This window comes from Mya arenaria, chromosome 1 (assembly GCF_026914265.1).
Source record: "Mya arenaria isolate MELC-2E11 chromosome 1, ASM2691426v1".
In the NCBI taxonomy this organism is placed as follows: domain Eukaryota; kingdom Metazoa; phylum Mollusca; class Bivalvia; order Myida; family Myidae; genus Mya; species Mya arenaria.
This window is the reverse complement of record NC_069122.1, coordinates 37,826,567-37,840,255: the sequence shown is the minus strand read 5'-3', so window position 1 is coordinate 37,840,255 and position 13,689 is coordinate 37,826,567. Positions and strand designations below refer to the sequence as shown.

At 33.2% G+C, this 13,689-nt stretch overlaps 1 protein-coding gene across 1 annotated transcript; it reads right to left on the bottom strand.

Annotated features, from left to right (window-relative positions):
* Positions 1–284: 284 nt before the first annotated feature.
* LOC128231865 (succinate--hydroxymethylglutarate CoA-transferase-like) lies at positions 285–13,366 on the bottom strand. Its single transcript, XM_052945110.1, has 16 exons — positions 13,349–13,366; positions 12,810–12,934; positions 12,561–12,642; positions 11,688–11,787; positions 11,467–11,540; positions 11,109–11,194; positions 10,702–10,752; positions 10,078–10,198; positions 9,856–9,947; positions 9,028–9,171; positions 8,562–8,657; positions 7,700–7,771; positions 5,707–5,804; positions 5,184–5,286; positions 2,245–2,308; positions 285–1,022 (listed from the first exon to the last, which is right to left on the bottom strand). Exons 3-16 carry the CDS (start codon positions 12,601–12,603, stop codon positions 874–876), a joined length of 1,293 nt encoding a protein of 430 aa, XP_052801070.1. The 5' UTR covers positions 12,604–12,642; positions 12,810–12,934; positions 13,349–13,366; the 3' UTR covers positions 285–873.
* Positions 13,367–13,689: the final 323 nt, after the last annotated feature.

The following is a 13,689-nucleotide window of genomic DNA, read 5'->3' as shown; positions in this document are numbered from 1 at the left end:
GTTTTGAATAATGTTGTTGTTGTTTTTTCAAAAAAAAAGTTTGTTGTAATTTGTTTTATTATGATATGTTACTGTGGAGAATTATTGTATTCATTCGCCTTTTTTAAGAATGTGCGTGTTTAAAAACAAAGAATATTGACATTTAACCGCCAACTTACTGAGCTAATGCAATGGGTTGTGAATTGTTACCGAAAGTGGAAGTCTACTTAGATCATTACCATGGTTGGGTTTTCTTTTATTTTTCCCTGAAGTCATATTTCAGAAAATGAAATTTATTTGATCAGTACTTTATTAATTATTTCATGGAGATATAACCATATGATCACGACGTCAGATATTTAACATGCATACAGTAAAAAACTATGGTCTGATTCCATGAGTACTTGGAAAAGTACGCCATAACCTCTACGTAACTTTCAGAGGAAGTCACAAAAATGACCTTAAACTACTAAAACTACGTCATGATCGTTTCAACACTTTCAGACAAACAGTTGGAAATCGCATTGTTTTCTTAATAAACAGACGATACCTTTACGTAACATGGTGACAACGAATTAGGTAAATAGGATATTGCCAGGACTAATTTCACGATCGTTGTACTAATATGATGAGTTTAAAATCAAAGGTTTATCAGCTGACGACACATTTGAAAGGCACTACCAAAATAAATCATCAGCACTGAGTGTTAATCAGTGTTGATGTCGAAATATTGCAAAAACATCATGTTATCACGAACACCGAGCGTAGTCCGACTATTTGTTTTTGTTCTCAAATCAAAAATTTGCAACGCAGAATGCCAAACAAACATAATAAAATAAAGACACTCGATAAGATGTCCGATTAATAATATAAGTGTTCAGGAAGCATAATATGCTATGTAATGACTCCATCTCTGTGTAGTTTGGCTATTTCCTCTTCGTTCATCTGTAAGACTCCACTCAGAACCTCGTCTGTGTGTTGACCAAGGGTGGGTGGGGAATGGTTTAATACTGTTGGAGTCTCGCTAAACCGCACGGCAGGACCTGAAGACAATGAATTTAATACATAAAACTGAACCCATAAACACTAGATTCAAATCGTTCCAAACTGCAAGGAAGTTTGCCTGTTCATTAGTAAAATAGTGCATTAGGGTATAGTCAGTGGGATTTTGTTCATGGTAAATCATTTCAAAGAATCTCCATTGATTTATGAATATCCGAATAGTGCTGTCTTTTAACTGAGTACAAATATATATTTGTTTGGTTTAGATGTAAATACAAATACATAATTTTGGAATTAAAATATTATCAAGCCGTGGTAGAAACCTAACGCCAATTCTTTTATCTTTAAATATTTACACATCAACTTCCATTCCTTAAATGAACTGCCTTTCGGCAATTGCGTTCATCAATCGATGAACGCAACATCTTCGGATATGTTCGGATCGTAATTCATTGCATAACAATATACATGAAAGCTATTGATCTTGTTATTGGTTGTATTGTGTCTGCAGGTCCCGTAAAATATAGCTCAACATTTTTAAAAGTGTTAGTTTATTATATTTTAAATATATTGGTACCAGAAGTGGTTCAATTTTACGTTTTAAAGTGATTTCAAGTTACCGAATGGGTAAGAAAGGGTTACTGAAAGGTTTTCTTAAATGAAATGAAGTATTTTTTTAACAATTCTTGAATGAAATAATGAACTATTGGTGTAAATATAAGGAATGAATTGCGGACTCCACACACATTGACCAACCCAATTGCGTTCATACCCTGATAATGACATCAACCCCGCAATTCATTCCTTAAATGAACAACCAAAGCACATGGTCATAGTATTTACTTAAACAGCTATCATATTAAAGCTGCACTCTCACAGAGTTTTACATCTTTTTTAAAAAAAATCTTGGAAAGAGCATTTTTTTGCGTAAATATCTGTAAACCAATGATAAAAAATTGCTGACAAATGATCAGATCGCAGATTTTCGTATTTCCGTTCGAAAATTAATGTTATATGGCTTAAGCCGTTACTAACGGTTTAAGAAAAATGCATACAATATCAATTTTTTAACTTTAAATATACAAATATGCGATCTTATTTTTTGTCAGCAGTCTTATATAAATGTTTTCCATGCATTTTCACAAAAATCGGCTCGTTCAAAGACAAAAACTAAAAAAGTTGTCAAAAAGTTCAATCTGTGAGAGTGCAGCTTTAAGTAAAAGACATTTTATATGTATAAAGATAGTTTTTATAACCACATACCAGCAACTCTGACGGTTCCTGCTGTTGGGTGGCTCATTTCCTGGATCATACGGTTATTTATGACCTAAAAGTATATAAAGAGGATATTGCATCATACGGTTATTTATGACCTAAAAGTAAATATAGAGGATATTGCATCATACAGTTATTTATTACTTAAATGTATATATAGAGGATATTGCAACATAACATTATTTATGACCTAAAAGTAAATATAGAGGATATTGCATTATACAGTTATTTATAACCTATAAGTATATATAGAGGATATTGCATCATACAGTTCTTTATGACCTATAAGTATATATAGAGGATATTGCATCATACAGTTATTTATGACCTATAAGTGTATATAGAGGATATTGCATCATACAGTTCTTTATGACCTAAAAGTAAATATAGAGGATATTGCATTATACAGTTATTTATGACCTATAAGTATATATAGAGGATATTGCATCATACAGTTATTTATGACAGATAAGTATATATAGAGGATATTGCATCATACAGTTCTTTATGATCTAAAAGTATATATAGAGGATATTGCATCATACAGTCATTTATGACCTATAAGTATATATAGAGGATATTGCATCATACAGTTCTTTATGACCTATAAGTATATATAGAGGATATTGCATCATACAGTTCTTTATGACCTAAAAGTATATAAAGAGGATATTGCATCATACAGTTATTTATGACCTATAAGTATATATATAGAGGATATTGCATCATACAGTTATTTATGACAGATAAGTATATATAGAGGATATTGCATCATACAGTTCTTTATGATCTAAAAGTATATATAGAGGATATTGCATCATACAGTCATTTATGACCTAAAAGTATGTAAAGAGGATATTGCATCATACAGTTCTTTATGACCTAAAAGTATATATAGAGGATATTGCATCATACAGTTATTTATGACCTAAAAGTATATATAGAGGATAATGCAATATAGAGTTCTTTATGACCTAAAAGTATAAATAAAGGATATTGCATCATACAGTTATTTATGACCTAAAAGTATATATAGAGGATATTGCATCATATAGTTCTTTATGACCTAAAAGTATAAATAGACGATATTGCATCATTCAGCTGTTTATGACCTAAAAGTATAAATAGAGGATATTGCATCATACAGCTGTTTATGACCTAAAAGTATAAACAGACGATATTGCATCATACAGCTGTTTATGACCTAAAAGTATAAATAGACGATATTGCATCATACAGCTGTTTATGACCTACAAGTATATATAGACGATAATGCATCATACAGCTGTTTATGACCTAAAAGTATAAATAGACGATATTGCATCATACAGCTGTTTATGACCTACAAGTATATATAGACGATAATGCATCATACAGTTGTGTATGGCCTAAAAGTATAAATAGACGATACTGCATCATACAGCTGTTTATGACCTACAAGTATAAATAGACGATATTGCATCATACAGCTGTTTATGACCTACAAGTATATATAGACGATAATGCATCATACAGTTGTGTATGGCCTAAAAGTATAAATAGACGATATTGCATCATACAGCTGTTTATGACCTACAAGTATAAATAGACGATATTGCATCATACAGCTGTTTATGACCTAAAAGTATAAACAGACGATATTGCATCATACAGCTGTTTATGACCTAAAAGTATAAATAGACGATACTGCATCATACAGCTGTTTATGACCTACAAGTATAAATAGACGATATTGCATCATACAGCTGTTTATGACCTACAAGTATATATAGACGATAATGCATCATACAGCTGTTTATGACCTACAAGTATATATAGACGATAATGCATCATACAGCTGTTTATGACCTAAAAGTATATATAGACGATAATGCATCATACAGCTGTTTATGACCTACAAGTATAAATAGACGATATTGCATCATACAGCTGTTTATGACCTACAAGTATATATAGACGATAATGCATCATTCAGCTGTTTATGACCTAAAAGTATAAATAGAGGATATTGCATCATACAGCTGTTTATGACCTAAAAGTATATATAGACGATAATGCATCATACAGCTGTTTATGACCTACAAGTATAAATAGACGATATTGCATCATACAGCTGTTTATGACCTACAAGTATAAATAGACGATATTGCATCATACAGCTGTTTATGACCTACAAGTATATATAGACGATAATGCATCATACAGCTGTTTATGACCTACAAGTATATATAGACGATAATGCATCATACAGCTGTTTATGACCTACAAGTATAAATAGACGATATTGCACCATACAGCTGTTTATGACCTACAAGTATAAATAGACGATATTGCATCATACAGCTGTTTATGACCTACAAGTATAAATAGACGATATTGCATCATACAGCTGTTCATGACCTACAAGTATAAATAGACGATATTGCACCATACAGCTGTTTATGACCTAAAAGTATAAACAGACGATATTGCATCATACAGCTGTTTATGACCTAAAAGTATAAATAGACGATACTGCATCATACAGCTGTTCATGACCTAAAAGTATAAATAGACGATATTGCATCATACAGCTGTTTATGACCTACAAGTATATATTGTGGATATTGCATCATATTGTTATTTATGATCTACAAGTATAAATGGACGATATTGGATCATACCGTTATAAATGATCCTATAAATATATATAGAGAATATGGCAACATACCGTTATTTATGACCTACACGTACATATAGAAGAGATTGAAACATGTACTATTGTAGTAAGTTATGTGTTGCGCTAAATACTCAGTAACGTTTGTCTACATGCTTAGCAATGTTAATCATTTATGACGAATTGTTTTAAGCTCTTAAACTTCTCAAATGTATAGCTTATTAAACGTATAATAAAACTCAAAACAACTTGAATTAAGCAATACACCGACCTGCGGATCAGAGAAGACTTGTTGCATGTTATTTATTGGACCATATGGGATTCCTGAGCCCTCCAAGACATCCAACCATTCCAGGGTAGATTTAGATCGTATTCTGGATCACAATGTACGAAAATTATCATATGATCACGACATCAACGTGTAGTTAACTCAGTCTAAAATAACTTCAATTCTTTCGATTATGGCATAATGTTTACATCATAATGTTTAACATACTGTAACTGTGTCTGTGATACACACGGGTAATTCTTCAAAGCTTGTGATAATTTCTAGAATTAAGTATTTAAGAATTGCTATTTCTGACGCCCTATTTTAGAACTGGGATTTGTTTTAGCATGCAATCTTTATTCCACTATTATAAGTTTTTTAAGTCATTGTATTAAACAATTCAAAAAAGTATGTCAAGAAATACTTTGGTACTGGTATAAACATGTTAAGTCACGTGCTGTTTAAAAATGGTTTAAAAAATCTTATTGGTAAAAAAACCACATTGTGTTTACACCATGAGCCTTACTTGTTTGAGAACTTCTCTAATAAGTTCGCTCTATTTGCAACTCTCAGTTTGTTAGTCTTATAGTCTGGGTGGTCCGCGAGGTCCGATAAGCCAATTCGCTGTAAATGATACAGAGACACGAATATCATGACAACGAAATGCAATAAGACACCAAAGCGTGTGTAATATTGCAGAAAATCCCTCAAACCAATAACATATATACTGCTTAGGATATTCTAAAGAGTGCACAGGTGGTATTCAGACCAAATGTTCACTAGTAATTCTGAATTACCCATTTTTTTGAAAAGGGTGGGCTTTACGCCGCTACCCGTGGGGCGCCCCTCATGCATTATTATAGCTGTCAACTTTTCTACTTTCGGTTTGCTGAATAATAGTTCTCTGCTGTTCATTCTTATAGCTTAATATTCGCTCGTTTTTTTTATTTCAAAGCTTTATGAACAGTAAACAATGAAGTATTATTAGTGCACATATGTTCCAAAAAATAATGAAAACACTTTTTATTTTAAGATGGGCATGAATACATAACCAATTTACTATGCCGCTATTTAAAGAATGAAAATTTGGAAGGTCAAATGTGTTAGCAAAACAAATGTGAATACTCATTGGATTTTAACCATTCTTCTCAGTTTAAGACAGCTTGTACGCGTGTTTTTTATAGTAAGTTAATATTCAGTCATCTTACTGTCAGAGACCAGTCTGTTTCGCTTTAAAATGTTTGTTTTCCAGATAAAAAGTAAATGCCACGCTAGTTTGTTGACACATTTTGAGGTGTGGGTGGGGTAAAATATATCGGATCTATCTGTAAATTGTTGTGTGAATTCTCCAGGAAGCTCATTTACGTACTACTAAGCAAATGTTCGAACATTCAGCTTCAAAGATCAGTAAAATGTTTGATAAACGGGATAACCGGTAATAAACGGTAAGTTGTTAATTTCCAATTATATATTTATTTAAATTTATAAAACATTTCTTTATTTTTTTAACATTTTTTGACATAATTTACTGAAGTCCAGTGTTCTGTTTTGATCAAGGCAAGTACATGTAATAACAAAGGAATTTAAAAGTAGTTCTCAAAGTTGATATTTTCACTCCTTATTTTGCAGTGAAAATATCAAATTGATATTTTCACTGTTGTTATTTCACTGTTAAAACCCCATATTTCATCGTAAAGCATGAAAGAAAAAAGAATATTTGTATCCAAATAATACCGCTGAGTTCTGGCATTCTTCTGTTCATAAAGTCAGGCATAGTATCATTATGTTTCTTATAAAAAAACATTTTTAAATATGCAAGAAATTAAACTAACACATTTTGAATTGATGAGTTAATCATATTTTCTGCCATATAATTCTCCAAAACAACACAGGCGTTGTCCGAAATAATTCAAAAGCTGTTCATATCAGCCTTCATAGCATTCGTTTCTGGCGCACAATCTTCAATTTAATACACTAATCATTTGTAAGTAAAATTAACGGCGACACCTTGCTAACCTTTGGGGCGCCTCAGTAGTGTTTTTACATTGTAGATAGAAAATCTGTTTAGTGGTCAGTGATTTTCAGCTAACATTTGGAAGGGGCCTGGCCTTTTCACTCTGGGAAATTTTAACGACGAAACTTTTCAATTTCAAACTTATTATTCAAATAATGAAAGATTGAAATTCAGCTACAAACAAAGATTACTATAACACCAGTAACACAAACAATGATAATCTTAACGTTCGTATTATCTGTTTTTCTTATTGGGATGGACAAATTTCTAATAAACCGTATTGGAAATTTCTTCAATTTAGGCCCCTGCAAAATAAGTTGAAAAATACCACAGGGTTTTTAAAGTGCGTCTGTACCAGAGAAAAACACTGCTACAAGGTCCGCTCGAAAACATTTGTTGCTTCTGCTGTAAACCCTGGTAGACCTGTCATTATATTTAGATCTTAACAAAAGATACGTCCGCATTTTATACATGAATAATATGCATCAGAGTCGCTCACACTCACCTTACAAAGGGTAACAAACTGGCGATCATTTCCGGCACCAGCCATTATGTAACCGTCCGCGGTAGGAAACGCCTGAATGGTAAAAGAAAGCTTCAGAAACTTTCAACGAATTTAAAAGAGCCTATACTGTTGGAAGACTTTACTTAAATTCATTATCCTTTGACATAATAATAGGATCCATGAAATTACCTGTCTGGGAATCCACGAGATATTCTTCTAGTTACTCTACTCTAAGTACTTTATATCATAGACGAGCGGAAAGTTCCAGTTAAATAATTTCAAAATCGAGAGTTTTTGGTTGGTGTAGAACTTAACTCTTTTGTGCTAAAATATAAAGGACAGCGTCCAATAAAAACACGATGCGGCTCAAATATAGTACGTACCAATGAATATAATTATAGTTATAATAATTAATCCGCACGCTACACATTGCAGCACGGCTAAGCTCCACCTTCTTGTTATTGTCTTAATATGGGATTAAATGAGTAGACGAGCGCGAAAATACATTCCATGAACTCATTAATTGCCGTAAGCCAATCAGAAATTAAACAAACTGTCTAGTTACTCTGTAACGTTACTTATCTATTAGATCATATTCACGTGCAGTGTATTGTCATACTCATGCTTGGTCCATCATTGCATCTTTTCTTAGTTCATAACAGAGCAATCAGCTGTTAAAAATGTTAGATTGTTCAAGTGGTAAGAAGATCCGCCTCTCACCCAAGAGGTTGTGGGTTCGATCCCCACCAAAGTACTTTCTCATGGCCTCTCAAAAATGAGAGCGACTCAAATCAGCTTTCAGCTTCCTTCAATGATTTAGTATAACTAAACGTAACAACAAAATTAGTATGCGCATGCGTACCTGATATGGCACGATACTGGCATGCGCGGTGCCCCAGCGTTTCGCTTCCTGTCCGGCGTTCAGGTAGTTACTGGCAATGTTTACCAGCGAGGCCACCTGCCATAAATGGTTGGACTACGTATGAGAAATTATCTGTAACCATAATAATACAATAAAAACCATATGGACAATCTAGGTAGTATTTTCGTAAGGGAAACCATGTTTAGATGCACAAGGGTTGGGTCCAATGACACTAAACGAGAAACACAAAATGTAAAACCAACACATACGTTCCACACAAGCAAACTACCCTGACCGCAGATATTGCATATTTTGTAAAATTGATTGAATGGATTGAATTTACTAACCTAAATGGACAGTAAGTTCCAGTCATAATGCTGACTACAGAGCGATGAGAATCGATCCGAAAAGAAAGAAGACATTGGCTAAATTCGGTTTGACACGCCAACAACCCTGTCAAACAAACCTGTGTTGAGAGTAGATTACAGTCAATATGTTGCCCCTTGCCCGATTTTCCTTTATGGAGCAGAGCGGCCAGGATGGATCCGTATGCGTACAGACCCGTGGACAGATCAGTCATAGCCACGCCCACTTTACACGGTTCGCCATCCTAGTAAAAAGCGGAGAACGATTATGGTCACACGACATTTATCTGTGTCCATATTTGATGTATGTGTGTTTTCATTATAATGAGTTTTAAATAATAGTGTATTTTCTATGTAGCGTTTAATCGTAGTGTTAAATATGTAGGAAAAGGTACATTTGACAAGTAATGTAATATTTAGGTATCAGTTCTAAACTTATGTCAAAATTACATCTCATTTTTTACCAATTATATATTTTGCAATGCAATTTTGCACAAGTGGTCATTTTAAGTTTGATTTCAGTTAAAATAAGGCATCCTCGGAATCCCAACGTATTCATTAGATATCTGAAGCCCTGGGAAAATTGGCCAACGAAACTTGATATGCTGCATACACCAATTTGAAACAGCGCCCTCATTGGACCATTCATAATCGAGATGGCATCCGTAACTTCTCGGCCATTTCCGATTTCATATATTTTAATACACTGGGTTGGCGAGTATGAATTAAGGCTGCAATATCTTGATCTACGATGTCTTCCTTATATGTTTGTTTCAAATGCCTAATCAGTAAGCAATACTAATGATACAAAATTTACATTAGGTCACCAGGCACCAAAATGTAGCATTACTGCCAATAACTTGATGAAATGTCAGTCAGTAAGACAAATCATCATTATTAGTTTTGAAAATACGTTAAAAAAAGCTCACCTCTGGTCCGGTGATATGTGTTAGACCGCCAGTGGCCGCAACTATGACGTCATATCCGGCACGTTTAGCATCCGGGCCCGTCTGACCATATCCTTGAAAGAACAAAAATATATCGTATTGTTAATGTAAAACAACACATTATACTGGAAGAGTTAGTTTTTCTACTGAACGGTTTTTCTATGGTTGGTTCCCTACCATAAAACGAACTATTTTCTCCCTCACCAGTGATAGAACAGTAGATGAGGCCCGGCGCTATCTCAGCCAGCTGTTCATACCCGAGGCCCATCTCTGACAGTTTACCCGGAATGTAATTCTCCAGAAGAACATCGCTCTTTATGGCGAGCTAGAAATATAGGTATCAAACACAATTAAAGATGCACTCTTACTCCCAAATAAAATGTACCAGAATTAATACAATTGTTTTAATTTACCAAAAAGGATGAATAAATATCTAAAACAATGGTTTTAATGAAGGATACTGTGTTTACTTAAAAAGAAAGGTGCGAAAAACACGGATTTCAACCTTGTGAGACGATAGTTGATCAGCACTCGCCAATGATTTAATATTTGTGCGTTTTCAGCTATTAAAGGCACGGTTAAAATCTTATCAGTAAATAATAGTTTCCATAAATGCCTGATTTATTAAGTAGTTAAAGGTTTATTGCTCAAAAATTATGTTTGTTATACATGTGTACGTATTGATTTTTACTTTTTTTAGGTTTAAGTGAATTTTTAATGAGTCATACTTGTAGGTAAACATTTTAAAAATCCATTGTACAGCTAAATTTGCAAGGCTTGAATAACACTACTGACAGAGTGACACTGTATTTTTTACGAACATATTACCTTTCGAACAAGATCCTGGCCTTCTTTGGTCTTCAAGTCAACACATATGCTCTTCAAATGTAAACAAACGATAAATTAACATAAATGTTTGATACATATAAAATAATATACCAATCTATATTAATGCATTAAACATCCAGGAAATGGAATAAGAGTACCCCTTTTTCGTCAAAAACATGTACAAGTTTTACAAATAAATTCAGATGATCTAAGCCTGGTTTCACACACAAACGTGAATCGCATATTAAACAAACTAATCAAAGTTTTTTAGACCACGTGATTAGATTGCCTTATTATTACTGTCTTAAAACTTTGTATGATTTAAGGCAGAACAAATATTTCCTCATCTTAGGTCTTTCGTGAAACCTGTCCCTGATCTATGTATTTAAAATTAGATCGGTGCTAACCTTCTTGTTTCTGTTGACAGACAGGAAGTACGCGCTCTCTTGGCCACAGAATGGCGGACCCCAGGAACGAGTGTCATCACCAGCCCCTGCATTATTACAATATAAAACTATAAATACTATAGCATAAATGCGCCAAATGATATATGCGTAAGTGAGCAGTGGGATATATTACAGACAAAGATAGGATATCTTAGAGGGTAATTGCGAAGTTAAATTAACAAATCCAGAAGATATAATTATACAATAAACAAACATCTATATGTCTACAAAGTCTTGAAAGTAAAATCCGTTTGAATACTAACTAATTTAGCTTTATTTCAATTAAACATATATTTTATGATTAGCTGGTGGTACATACCGGGCTTCTCGACTTTGATAACTTCTGCTCCGAGATCCCCTAAAATCATTGAACAGTAGGGACCCGCCAACACTCTGAAATAATGAAAGGCACTCATTTGCTACTCGAGTCCGCGAGTGTATGAATTCAATATAATATTATGATAATTAAGCTTAAGGCTAGTAACACATAAGATCATTTATTATGTGCTGAACACACAAGATCTTATTTTTTACTGTTACCTGCTAAGGTCGAGGACCCTTGTTCCTGTAAGAGGCCCTGTCGGTTGTGCACTGTTCGCTGTACTTTGTCCCCGACAAAATAACTTCCGAGAGAAAATGTCTGTAAAACGAAAACACTATCAAAGTAAAATAAATTGAAGAACTATGAGTGCTATCATATAATTGTATTTAAATATATCAGTAACGAGTTTGTATTCTTGCGACGCAATTTGATACATGAAATGCACAGGTAAACTGATTGCTGGTCTTACTCCTTGATCAATTTGGTATTTGTTTTAAGTAAATTGGGCTACTTTGCAGGGCATAACAGTCGTTGAAATAATGGTGTTGGATGAACAAGCCCGGATCAGTATACTAGTACCTGCCATCTTCAAATTCAAACAAGCCTTGCTATATAAAATCAACATTTAATCAAGCCCGAAAAGCAATTTATCAGTATTAAGCTTGCGGGCTTGAACTAATTTCGACCACTGGTATTAGAGGAGTAACTTGGTTAAATGCTCAGGCTCTCCGCTAATGTGTCCGGAATAATCGATCAATCAAGTCAGTTACATTCTGCCAGATTAGTATCGCTACAACCGTGTGCCTACTCAGGCTCCGCGTTGGTAAACAACAATGATAAATGAGACTATTTAAAATTGTCAGCATAATCATATGCATGCTATCGTGAAATATATCAACATTTAATCGCCTCAGTCTTTCAGCACATTCAGTGCTTTGATAAGCATGTTCGCCGGCACAGTTAAAAAACGTCACTATAACGGGATTTCAGTTTTCTTTACGTGTATCAGTTTTCTAAATGAATGCTATTGAAACAAATATATACTGTCAAAATGCGCTGTCATAGATTAAAAATTGTATATACATGCTCACCTTTGTAGAGCCTCCGAAGAGTTACAACTCCGTTTCTTCTCATATTACTGAAAGACGTAGTTTCTTCCCTTACACAATAACCCTGCAATAGATGTTAAATTCTAGTATGTCGAGAAAAAAGTTGACTTCGGCATTTTTCGGAGATTCGATAAGAATTATTTACAATATTAAAATACAAAAATATTGTTTACGCATTTCCACTTTTGTTTATGCATACAGTTTGTTAATAATATCAGCTTTCATTCTTACCTGTTAAATTATTTGTTGTGTTTTCAACTTCAACTGAATATCCATTAATTACATTTTTGTGACACAATGATTGCTTCCCTTGCTTGTTTAACCGCCATGGCTCATTTACACCGCCTGAAACACAACTAAGACAACAGCAATAAATTGTTTCTTTTTTTAAAAGGTTTTGGTATTATTATCATTATTATTATTATTATTATTATTATTATTATTATTATTATTATTATTATTATTATCATTATTATTAATTATTATTATTATTATTATTATTATTATTATTATTATTATTATTATTTTATTATTATTATTATTATTATTATTATTATTATTATTATTATTATTATTATTATACTCATGACCTAATAATATTATTCAGTCGAGGGATCATATTTGTACTATTCTGTGATGAAGCAAAAAAACTTATTGTTTTAAAAGAGAGCTTTTCTTACTTTATAGCTATATACTTTTACTCATTTTTCAAATGTCATGACGCCCTGGGTAATTATGAATATTTTGGTTCAATAAACAGTTCAAATTACCTTGAATCTATAATATGTTTGTGTCAAGAGTGATGAAGGCCTGCCCGCGTCCTTGAGCTGCATTGTGGCTTGACCCCTCCGCATCTTAAGTGCAGTGCTAAAATGGATATTAGAAGCCTACTTAAGGGGTCTTACTCGCGGGGAATCTTAGTGTTTTCATAGTTGTACAGCACAGCTAGTTTTTTTTCGTTGTTATCAATAATATATATATATATATATATATATATATATATATATATATAAAACATTCGGCTTACTTCAACATAAAAAGTGTATTATATTGCATCAAATCATATTTATGACCTTTGTAGCATTACTATGTGGATCTCTGAGTCGAAATA